The sequence below is a fragment of the Panthera uncia genome, chromosome E1, assembly GCF_023721935.1.
Source record: "Panthera uncia isolate 11264 chromosome E1, Puncia_PCG_1.0, whole genome shotgun sequence".
Classification (NCBI taxonomy): Eukaryota; Metazoa; Chordata; class Mammalia; order Carnivora; family Felidae; genus Panthera; species Panthera uncia.
This window is the reverse complement of record NC_064814.1, coordinates 12,401,361-12,413,315: the sequence shown is the minus strand read 5'-3', so window position 1 is coordinate 12,413,315 and position 11,955 is coordinate 12,401,361. Positions and strand designations below refer to the sequence as shown.

The 11,955-nt window shown below is 46.4% G+C and overlaps 1 protein-coding gene across 1 annotated transcript; it reads left to right on the top strand.

Annotated features, from left to right (window-relative positions):
- The first annotated feature begins 1,703 nt into the window (after positions 1-1,703).
- Positions 1,704-10,358, top strand: AARSD1 (alanyl-tRNA synthetase domain containing 1). Its single transcript, XM_049636181.1, has 12 exons — positions 1,704-1,849; positions 1,999-2,130; positions 3,914-4,073; positions 4,764-4,821; positions 5,246-5,402; positions 5,498-5,614; positions 5,837-5,967; positions 6,556-6,622; positions 6,755-6,846; positions 7,332-7,386; positions 8,389-8,483; positions 10,127-10,358. Exons 1-12 carry the CDS (start codon positions 1,811-1,813, stop codon positions 10,260-10,262), a joined length of 1,239 nt encoding a protein of 412 aa, XP_049492138.1. The 5' UTR covers positions 1,704-1,810; the 3' UTR covers positions 10,263-10,358.
- Positions 10,359-11,955: the final 1,597 nt, after the last annotated feature.

The window sequence follows — 11,955 nt, the reverse complement described above, 5'->3', positions numbered from 1 at the left end:
AAATATAAAAAATTTTTGTAAACTTAATAGACCTATAAGCAAATGCAGTGTGTGTACACATTTGAAGTCATACTATGTACATTTAAACCCTGCTTGTTTAAACTTAATATATATTGGGGCTGTTTCCAAGTTGGTGTATATAGATCTCTTTTTCATGGCTACATGGTATTCAGCTAAATATACTTTCCACAATGTAACCGATTCCTCACTGAGGGACATTTAGGTTGTTGTTAGTCTTTTTCAGTTTTCAAAAAATGCTGCAACAAGGATTCAAAAATAGATCTTTATATGTTTGGCAAGAATATCTGTAGGGTAAATTCCTAGAAGTGGAATTGCTAGGTCAAAGAGTAGTAGATACATTTAAACGTTTTGATAGCTGTTGCCCAAGTTGCTCTTAGCTAAACTGGACCCATTCCTGCTCCCACCAACAGAGTGGCCCGTTCTTCAAAACCTTTTAGATACTCACAAAGATAAAAAATTGTACTCGACTTAATTTACTTTTAATTATAAGATTGTTCGTTGTTTATTTTTATTAGTGATTGGTATTTCTTTTAAGGTGCTCTGTCCATACCTTTTGCCCATTTTGCTATTGACATTACTTCTTAAGCTTTTTAAAAAGTCTGATAATACAAAGTTGTACTTGTATCATGCTGTACAATTTACTAAGTCTTTATATATTATCTTAATAAAAATTTTGAACCTCATATCAACTTTATAATTAGGTTTTATTCATAGGTGATTGAACGGGTAACAATACGTGGCAGAGTTGGGACTTGAACTTGTATAGCATATGTCCCTCCCTTATCCACAATTCTGAAAACCGAGAAAAAATCTGAAAACCCACTTACAAAAATTGACAGCAAAACTCATTTGACAGCAAAACCTGACCTAAAATGATGTGAAGCTATTTATAGTATTCGTTTATTCTATTTAGTGCATTTATTTCTCAGCATAAATAGTAATGCTTTGGATGACATGATGTTGCTCCAGAATTCCAAATGGAACACATGGGGTTCATAAACACATACATACATTCACATACAAAACACATGGTGGGTATGCTCTGCATTACTGCCTAAAATCTGAAAAAATCCTAAATTCTGATACACCTGGCGTCTTCAAGCTTTTTATTATTTGATTTAAGAAAGCAGGAAGTTAATTCTAACATTTAATCTGTTTAACGTTTTAAGGCGCTGATTACAGTTTGTTAATTTCTGTTAGCCTTTCTTTTCTACACTGTCCAGTTAGGTAACACTAGTCACATGTGGTTATTGAGTGCATGTGATTATTGAGTACCGAGATGTGGCTAGTGCAAGCTGAGATGTGCTATAAGCATAAATACACATCAGCTTTTGAAAATTTTGTGCAGAAAAAAAAAATCTCACTTAATTTTACACTTATTAAATGACATAATATTCTGGATCTGTTAATCTGAAACATTAGCGTATATGGCTTGCACTAATTTCTATTGAGCAGCAGTGCCCTGGATCCATGTCAGTACCCCCCGCCCCAACCTCCTCTTTCCCCAGCCGAGGCTGACCTCAGTGCCTTGACAAATCCCGGCCGAGCGCAGTTTTATTTTGTTTTCAGGTCCTTGCCAAAGTCTTCAAACAGGTGCTAGGCGCCCCGGAACGTCTACAAATCGCGTTTTCGGTAAATTTGTCCAAGCCACACCCCGTCCCTTGTCCTCGTGCTTCTGCGCGGAGACGCGCTCTCAGTGAAGATTGTCCCGCACGGCTCTCCGTCCTCCCGCGGGCCGTCCAGTGTGCGAGGGTTCCCGCGTCTCTCCGCGTCCCGGGAGACAGCGGCGATGGCGTTCCGGTGTCAGCGGGACAGCTATGCCCGCGAGGTGCGGCCGGCTGGGCGAGGCACCTGCGGCTGCCGGGCGGATGGGGCGGTGCGGGAAGATGGAGCCGCGTGCAGGGGCTGCGGGGAGAGACTCAGTCCCGGTGTCTTGAGGGCTGGGGTCCGCCTTATTCTGTGTCCCTCTCTGTGCAGTTCACCACCACCGTGGTCTCCTGCCGTCCCGCGGAGCTACAGACCGAAGGAAGCAACGGCAAGAAGGAAGTGCTGAGTGGCTTCCAAGTGGTGCTGGAAGACACGCTGCTTTTCCCCGAGGGCGGGGGACAGGTACCAGGCCCGCGCCTCACCCCGACCCGCTCCCAGGAAGCCCCTCATTCCTTTCTGCTCAGGAAATGCCCTCTTGCCCCTCTGCCCCAGCCGTGATGAATACAGATGGAAGTTAGTTCAATTCGGCTCGTTTGTTCATTCAACAGATACTTACCAACGCATACTTACTGGGCCATAACATATCCTGGGTACTTACTCCAGGTTCTGAGGATAAGGGGTGAACAAGACAGTATCTCTACATACAGAGAATATTTATCGGCGAAGACAGACAAAATGGTGAATAGATAAAATAGAGTGCTTGGTTTGGTAAGTGCTCTAAGGAAAATTAAAGCTTGAGGGAAAGACAGTCATGGGATGTTCTCCTAAGTAGGGGGGAAGTTATTTCAGTACAGACCTAAGTGAAGGGAGTGGGTAAACCATTGCAGTTACCTAATGGTGTTTGGGGGAAAGGAGCAAGTATTCCAGGCAGCGAGAAAACAAGTGCAAAGGAATTAGGAATTAGCTTAGGGTGTTTGACAGGGACTGGAAACGCTCCCCCTGAGGGAGCACAACAGAGGACAGGCTTATTTGTGCTGTGATGGGATAGGGACAAGGTCCAACATGAACTGGAGAAAGGAGGGTAATAACAGCAAAAAGGTGGGCGTTATGGGAGAGGCTTTTTCCAGCAGGGATAATAGCACAGACAAAGGCAGGGAAGGCTGAAGGAATCCGACAGGTCTAGTTAAAGGCAAGTAGTCTAATATAGTTGGAGCCTATGGTGTGTGTTGATGACAGGCTGGAGGTGACCTTGGAAAGGTCAGTTGGGGTCAGTTCAGAGGAACTTGAAGGATGTGTTAAGGTGTGTGGACTTCATTCAAGAAGCTGTGGTGAACCATGAAGTACTTAGGCAAAGAAGTGAAACGAGAGAACATGGTCAGTAAACTTGATAGCGAGAAAGTTCCAATTTCATATCAGCGTCATTATTACAGGGGTTTTCTGCTGATGGAAGACCTGTAACCTCAGGCAACTATAGAAAGACTCATTGTATACGTTTCTTCCCTAATTCCTTGAGACTATTAGGTCTTTTTCCTGTGAACTCCTCTAGAACAGTGTACTTTTTTACATTATAGCGTGTTGTAGATCATATTGCAGTGACCTGTGTGTGTGTATTTTTTTTCCAGACGCTTAAGATCCATGAGGGGCTTTGTCTTGTTTATATTGTATTCTGGGGTCATGGCCAGATCTTGTAAGCAGGTGGCACTAGATATTTTTTTAAGTGAATGAATGTTTTTGTTCTTTATTTTTTTTAAAGTAATCTCTACACCCAACATGGAGCTCGAACTCATGACCTGGAGATCAAGAGTCGCATGCTCCACTGACTGAGCCAGCCAGGCGTCCTTAAAATGAGTGAATATTTTTGTATCTAATTCTAGTAGTAGTGTGGAGGATGGAAGGAAAATCAAACCATTTTAGAAACTCTTGGAAGATAAGAATCTAAAGGCAGTGAGAGTGATGATTACATTTCTTTGGGTTTTACTAAAATCTTTGTTTTTTGTAGTTATAATCTCTGTTTTAAGTCTGCTGTTTTGTTCTCAAGAACAAAATATATGGGTGTTCAGAGTGAAGAGAATAGAATCCCCTCACAGAACAAAGTGGACCACCTCACTGGACAGTGCCTCTTGTCCCTTAGGGAATCTCAGATTCTGGGTGTGTTTCTCACATACGTTCTCTAGAGGGTCTTTGTATCCAGGAGTTAAGGTGAGCTCTGTCTCCCACCGCTGATTAGTCTTACTTCTTTCCCCAGCCTGATGACCACGGTACGATCAATGACATCTCTGTGTTGCGAGTGACCCGCCGCGGGGCTCAGGCTGATCATTTCACACAGACAGCCCTGGCCCCAGGGACTGAAGTCCAGGTCCGGGTGGACTGGGAGCGAAGGTTTGACCACATGCAGCAGCATTCAGGTAGGCGGGGCGGCCTGGGGGATCTGCAGGAGGGGCTGTTGCCATGGATGGGAATGCCATAATGATTGGGACGTCTTTGGGTTCTCTGGGGGTTAACCTTTTGGAAAGGACAGACGTAATCAGAATCAGCTCCGTTTCAGACAGTAGGTGATAAATGTTATAACAATGTGAACAATTAAAGTAAAAGTATTAGAATAACCTCTGGATTTGAGTTTTACCAACCTCCCACTTTTTGGCTTTACCTGGATATCTCCTAGGCTCTTTAAATTCAACGTGTTCAAAATGGACTTAAATAGGCATTTCCTCCCCCAGACCAGGTGTTCGTGAACATCCACCTGGTTGCTCAAATCCTGAAAGTCAGTGCAGACACCTCTTTGGGGAGAGCCAACCACTGAGTCCTGGCAGTTTATCTTCTGAACATCTCTCCACTTCCTTCCACTGTTAGCACAGTCATCCTGGTCCCAGCTCTCATTGTCTTTCCCCCAGACGCCTGATAGAGGTCATTTGTGAAATGGCATCGTAAAGCTTTTTGTAGGGTTCTTGTGAGGATTTTCAGTAAAATATCTCATAAGAGTATTATTAGCCAGTACCCGGCAGGTCTTCCACGGGGAGAATCTCTGTGATGATATCAGGGAGCATGTGGCTGGCTGCACTTCTCATTCTACCCTGTCTCTTGCTCTCTCCGCTCAGGGCAGCATCTCATCACAGCAGTTGCTGACCATCTGTTTGGGTTGAAGACCACATCCTGGTGAGCAGGGGACCTAAGACTAACCATAGGTCGCAGGTCCCAGACTGCCAGCTCCTCTCCCAGTAATGGGTCGGGTAGGAGGATAAAAGAAAGGATAGGGTTCAAAATCTGCTGTGTTCTCCTGTTCCCCTTAGGGTGGGGGTGGTGGGTGACCTTGTGTGTCTCAGGGGAAGCATGAGGATGCGAGAAGGAAAGAATATGGAGTTTGGAGCCCAGAGAGCCAGAGGGTGAATTCTGGCTGCATGATCTTGATCACATTCCTTCCTACTCCTCACCCATAAAAAAGGAAATGACTGGCAGTCTCTACCTTGGAGGGTTTTTGTGAGGATTAAATAAGAGAATTTATGTGAACATTCTTTGTAGACTTTGTTATATTCTTACTGTCATCATCAGCACCCTGTGACTGCTGCACTTCTTCTGGCAGGGAGTTAGGGCGGCTCCGGAGTGTGATTGAGCTGGACAGCCCCTCTGTGACTGCAGAGCAGGTGGCTGCCATTGAGCAGAGCGTCAATGAAAAAATCAGAGACCGCCTGCCTGTGAATGTGCGAGAGCTGAGCCTGGATGACCCTGAGGTGGAGCAGGTGAGAGAGAGCCAGTGCGGCAGCGTCTGTAGAATGGCCCTCCAAGGGCCTGTCATCAAAATTCAGACAGCCCTTCTCCCTCTGCTGTGTTCTAGGTGAGGGGCCGGGGTTTGCCCGACGATCATGCTGGGCCCGTTCGAGTTGTTACCATCGAGAGCGTTGATTCCAACATGTGCTGTGGGACCCATGTGAGCAATCTCAGTGACCTTCAGGTGGGTAAAGAAGGGCTCTTGAGTGGTTGGGAGAGAGGGTGTTAGGGAAGTGGGGATCATGAGAGGGCTGAGCGTGATCGAGGGGGACAGCTGAGGAGGCCCGGCTGAAGTCACTCCTTCAGTGCTTCCCAGCTGGGGCACAGGTCTAGGGATCTCCTCCCTCGGCTCTGGCACCCACTTCAGTTTATACCTGTGCTTGTGTTACTCCCTTGCCTCATGTAGGTCATTAAAATTCTGGGCACCGAGAAGGGGAAAAAGAACAAAACCAACCTGGCATTTCTGGCTGGGAACCGGGTGCTGAAGTGGATGGAGAGAAGCCACGGAACTGAAAAAGCACTGACCACGCTGCTTAAGTATGCTCCCTGCTGCCCCCATGTCTCAGGTCCTGGCCACCCCAAGTTCAGCTCTCCTACCTGTGGGGTAGACAGTTCTCTCTTTATCTCGGGGCGGACGGGGAGGGGGGTAAGATGCAATCATAAGTGATGAAGCACTTTGGATGGTAAGTCAGACCCATGTAAAATGGTTTATTCCTTTATATCTTCTTCGTCAGTTGCTTAGGCAGCCTCCTTGGAAGGACCCCAGGTCCCCATCTGGAGGGAGACTATCAAGAAGGGCATCATGGTGGGGCACCTGGGTGGCTCAGTCGGTTAGGTGTCCAACGTCAGCTCAGGTCATGATCTCGCAGTCCGTGAGTTCGAGCCCCGCGTCAGGCTCTGTGCCGACAGCTCAGAGCTTGGAGCCTGCTTCGGATTCTGTGTCTCCCTTTCTGTCTGCCCCTCCCCTGCTCACATTCTCTGTCTCTGTCTCTCTCTCAAAAATAAATAAACGTTAAAAAAAATTTTTTTTTTTTTTTTTAAGAAAGAAGGGCATCATGGATATACACCTCATCCCAAAAGCAGTTTGGGAAGCCGGGCAGGTGACCACACAGCTTTCTCCTGCAGGTGTGGAGCAGAGGATCACGTGGAAGCAGTGAAGAAGCTACAGAACTCTTCCAAGCTCTTGCAGAAGGTGATTTATTCCATGGAGGTTGGAGAGGGCCTAACCAGTTCATCAGAGCCGGAGTGAGGGGGAATGAAGTGGGGCGAAGATGGTGAGCTCCCGTTACTCCTTCTGTCTGTTGAGTTCCGGCATCTGTTGCAGAACAACCTGAATCTACTCAGAGACCTGGCCGTGCACATTGCCCACAGCCTGCGGAACAGCCCGGACTGGGGAGGTGTGGTCACGTTACATAGGTGAGACACAGGGTACGGGGCTGCTGGGCTTGGGGCTCAGCCTCTCCCCTGGTGCAGTGCCTAGTGGGAGGCACTGCACCAGGGGAGAGTGGGAGGGGGTGGGTCACTCACTGCTTTCTCAAGGCTGAGCAGACCTGAGGGGATGTGTTACCTTCCAGATTTCCTGGGTTCTATAAGAGCATCTTCATAGTAACACTGTAACTTTCATTACCACCTTCCCTCACCTCCTTCACCATCTAACAGATGTCTCCTTACCTGACCGATCTTGTTGAAGGGAGACAGAAATAAATACAAAGCATGCTATAAACTGCCGAGAAGGACATGTTGCTGGCTCTCAGCCAGCACTCTCTGTCTTTGCTGAGAGAGTCTGGGGCTTCGCACAGACAGCCTGCCACAAGGCCAGCCTTATGAGGAGGAGAGGGGCTTCCTGCAGCTTCCCATCTCCTGCTCCAAGCTGGATCTGACGTCTGTGTCCTTTGTTGTAGGAAGGAGGGGGATTCTGAGTTCATGAATATCATTGCCAATGAGATTGGGTCAGAGGTAAGAGGAGCATGAGATTCTTGATCTCTCCTGGGTAGAGACCTAAGTGAGGGGCATTAGTTTAGCTGAAGTCCCTCCCGTGAATGCATGAAGAGTAGGGAATTGAAATTCATTCAGTACTGGTTTTTTTTTTTTTAGCAGTAGCTGTGAGATCTGTGATAGTGACCTCTCTGGGGCTGCAATATTTACCAGCTTCTGAGTTCCTTTTATCAGAGCTGAAACTCTTCCAAGCCACCCACATTTATATGTGCCAAGGGCCTGGTTTTAGAAGCGATGGGGCTGGCTAGGCCCTTTGAAGGCCATCCTTTCCATTTTCCTTCTCCTCTGGCTTCTGGTGCCATCCTGGTAGTCTGCAACTTCATGATTTCCAGGTCTCTCTTTTGCATTTACTCCAAAAAACACTCTTTGGGGTACCTGCCCCGGGCCAAACAGTGTACATGTCTCTCTTTATAGTCCTGTGTAAAGCATACTGATTCTCAAGGAGCTCACTCTCCAGTCTGGGAGGCAAATGTACCGTATGGTGACATTTCTAATTTCGGGCGGTGAATGCTGGAAGTGGAACAACATGTTACCTGAAAGAGTGGGGAGCCCCCAGGGGAGTGGCCTGCAGAACTGCCTAGTGGTCATCAGATGAGGAAGCAAAGGTAGCCAGGCAGAGGGAGACAGGCAGCTTTAGGCAGTGGCAGGCGCAGGCTGTGTGAGGGAAAGCGGTGGGCAGGCTGCAAAAGTCGATGGGAGTCAGGTCACAAAAGGCATTTAGTGCCTGGCCATGGTCAGCAGCCTTCTGCCTTCTTAATGTTTAACCTAAGTTCCTATAGTCATTCTCAAAAAAGTTTCTTGGCCCTGGTGGGCCAGAGCATAGGGGCTGCATTATCTCTCATCAGGAACATCACTCATGGTTTAAGGGCAAAAGTCTGATCTTGAGAGTGAGGAGAGGGCAGCATTTAGGGGGATTGACCCTACTTCTCAAGTATCAGGACTTCTCTTTATCTTACCTCCTAGGAGACCCTCCTGTTCTTAACTGTGGGTGATGAGAAAGGTGCTGGGCTCTTCTTACTGGCAGGGCCAGCTGAAGCCGTGGAAACCCTGGGCCCCAGGTAATCTGTGGACTGTCTGCACTAACCTGCTAGTAGAGCCCTTGACCCACAAAGAGGGCCACCACATCTGTGATCTCATTTTGATTCACATCACAGGCATATGAGGTGGGCTGAGCAGGAACAATTATCACCGCAGTCATTCCTAATTTTACAGACGAGGGACTACATATCATGTGCCTGAGATCTCACAGTTGGTAGAACTGAGACTCAAACCTAGGTCTTTTTTGCTCCAAATCTCCTATGCTTTTCTGTTTTTTCTTTTAGAAATTGAGATAACATAAATGACGCACGAATTCAGGTGCTGTATTATCACTAGGCCAATAAAACGGGTGACTAAGGCACCAGCAAAGCAGAGACACAGACCAACTATTCTGGAGAAGAGATTAGGATTTTAAGACTAAGTAAAAATCAGCATTGATGTAATTGTCATGGGAAAATTAGAACTTTGTTGAATTTCTTTACCCTCATTGCTTATATTTTCTTACTTTATTTTTTAATGTTAAAAAAAAAACATTACTTATTTTCAGAGAGAGCAAGCATGCGCACTTGAGCGGGGGAGGGGCAGGGAGAGGGAGAGAGAGAATCCCAAGCAGGCTCTGTGCAGTGAGTGCAGAGCCCGACTTGGGGCTCGATCTCACCAACTGTGAGATCATGACCTTAGCCAAAATCAAGAGTCTAGGACACTTAACCAACTGAGCCACCCAGGTGCCCTTATATTTTCTCACTTTAAATTAGATACAGAGTGTAGTGTCCCCTGTTCTTTCTGGTGTTTAGGGTTTTCAAAGTCCTGATTGGTTCTGATGAGTTTTCAAAGGAAAACATAAGAAATTAAAGTGGAGGTTCCTGACAGGCAGCCAGATGTGGCCTACAGATTAGTTTGGGCTGTTTACTATTTTAAATTTTTTATTTTATTTTTTTTAAGTAGGCTCCATGCCCAGCATGGAGCCCAGCACAGGCCAGGAGCTCGGGACCCTGAGGTCCAGACCTGAGCTGAGATCAAGAGTCAGACGCTTAACCGACTGAGCCACTCAGGCACCCTGATTTTAAAATTTCAAAGTTAGTTGTTACATTTTAAAACTAGGAGATTTATACATAAAAATGTAGAGTTCTAGCATTTCTCACAAAAGGAAAAGAAAGGCATGCTCTGGCAACACTGGGCCCACATGGCAATAGCTGTGAGGAACTGGGTGGTGACTGCCTGCTTCAGACAGGACAGGCTTGTCCCTCTGTCCACATTCCCCTCCCTTCTCACTCACCCCCCCCAGCTTGCTTCACTGCTGCTCCCCACAGGCTTTTGTGTCCGCAGCTCCTTACCCCTAGTGGACACTCCCAGGAGTGTTGCCATAATTTATCTAGCCTCCCATTTCTAGACTCTTCTGTTGTATCCAGTTATTCACGCTTTTTAAAAAAAATATGTAGAACAACAAATACTAGTTCATTTTTTGTTCCCCAAGTTCTTCACTCTTACAATAAACATGGTCCATATATCTCTGCATATGTGCAAGTATTTTTAAGAAGGGTTTCTAGAAGCCATCTTTCTTTCCCCTCGGCCCTGGCTGTGGGGAAGGACTCTGAGCTGCCCTTGGTTTTTCTGTGGCCTTTCCCTTGAAGACTTCCTGCCTGAATGTCTCTCTGCTCCCCAGGGTGGCTGAGGTCCTGGAAGGCAAAGGAGCCGGGAAGAAAGGCCGCTTCCAGGGCAAGGCCACCAAGATGAGCCGGCGGGCAGAGGTGCAGGCGCTTCTCCAGGACTACATCAGCACTCAGAGTGCTGAGGAGTGAGGATCTGGACACTTCCCTGGGGCTCCTGCTGTTGAGAACGGGCCTCCTGTGACCACAGAGTCTCTTGGACAATAAAATAGCTTGACTTGAAATGGTTATGGTACCACATGCATATGACTGATTTATTCAGTATTCTCTGGTGTGTTTACACGATGAGTATCTGTGAATAAACAGCTTTCTAATTTGGCCCCTGTTAGTCATAACCTCCACAAGGGAGCATTATGTTGAGGAAGTGTACTAATTTCTCTAAAGAGCAGCTGCAACCTTTCTTCCTGTGGAAATGTGACTGTCTAGGGGAGGGCGAGTCAGTCTGGAGGTTCAACCTCGGGCTTAGATTCAATCATATCTCGTTTTCTTTTTTTTTTCCCTTATTTTCCTAGTGTTTTAGAAATAAGTGTTTAGAAATAAGTGTTCCCTTATTTCTAGTGTTTTAGAACTAAAAAGTATCAATGACTTTGCAAATAGGTCAAGAGGCCACACAAATATAGTAGAAAGATGCTCTAAGTGTGTTACTGAGACAGAAAAGAGATGGAAGAAGGTATCCCGGAAGACTAACCCAAAGAGAGCTTGTGTCACATTATTATTTTAATGTTTATGGATTTTGAGAGAGATCCCAAGCAGGTTCCTCACTGTCAGCACAAAGCCCGTCGTGGGGCTCAATCCCACTAACTGTGAGATCAAGACCTGAGCTGAAATCAAGAGTCAGACACTTAACTGACTGAGCCATCCAGGCACCCCTGGTGTCATATTATTGAGACTTTCAGAATCACTGTTAGAGATCAAGAGGGATACGTAATGATAAAAGGAAGACAAAGTATTCTAAATTTGCATCTAATAACAGCCTCAAAATATGTAAAGCAGAAGTTGACAGCTAAAAGAAGAAACAAATCCATGCTTGGTGGAGGATTTAAACCAATCTTTCAGCAACTGTTAGGACAAGAGGAAGTATCTCGAAGTTAAGAACAAAGACATTGGAGTTTCATAGACCCGAGTAGAAGTCCTGGCTTTGTGCACCCATGGGTGGTAAAACCAGAAAAAAAGAAAGTGATTATTTTATTTATTTTTAAACTTAATGTTTGTTTATTTTTGAAGGAGAGGGACACAGTGTGAGCAGGGGAGGGGCAGAGAGAGAGGGAGACACAGAATCTGAAGCAGGCTCCAGGCTCTGAGCTGTCAGCACAGAGCCTGACGATGGGGGGCTCAAACCCACGAGCTGTAGGATCATGACCTGAGCCAAAGTCAGACACTCAACCGACTGAGCCACCCAGGCGCCCCAGAGACCCATTTTTTTTTTTTTAATGTTTTTTTATTTTTGAGGGAGAGAGTGCAAGTGAGGGAAGAACACAGAGAGGGAGACAGAATCCAAAGCAGGCTCCAGGCTCTGAGCTGTCAGCACAGAGACCTACACAGGGCTTGAATCCGCAGAATTCGAGATCATGACCTGAGCCAAAGTCGGACACTTAACTGACTAAGCACCCAGGTGCCCCAACAGAGACCCATTGGAATTTATTTTCTTGTGTGTGTGTGAGATCTCCCTTTGTCCTCTGTTTCTGCTTCATCAGGGTGTGATACGAGAGCAGTGGACTGGAGGCCACCCTTGATTGCCATCGCTCATGTGCGTTCTGCTCACAAAGACCTAGGATAACCATATCATTTATTACCCAAACTCAGATACCTCAAAGGGTGAAGGGGG

What these genes read in the sequence shown, in the direction of transcription:
- AARSD1 (XM_049636181.1), top strand. Translation starts at nt 1,811, where the DNA reads ATGGCGTTCCGGTGTCAGCGGGACAGCTATGCCCGCGAG. An exon ending in GGGTTGAAGACCACATCCTG is followed by an intron (nt 4,822 to 5,245) that starts GTGAGCAGGGGA and finishes TTCTTCTGGCAG; the next exon opens with GGAGTTAGGGCGGCTCCGGA. An exon ending in GTGGAAACCCTGGGCCCCAG is followed by an intron (nt 8,484 to 10,126) that starts GTAATCTGTGGA and finishes TCTGCTCCCCAG; the next exon opens with GGTGGCTGAGGTCCTGGAAG.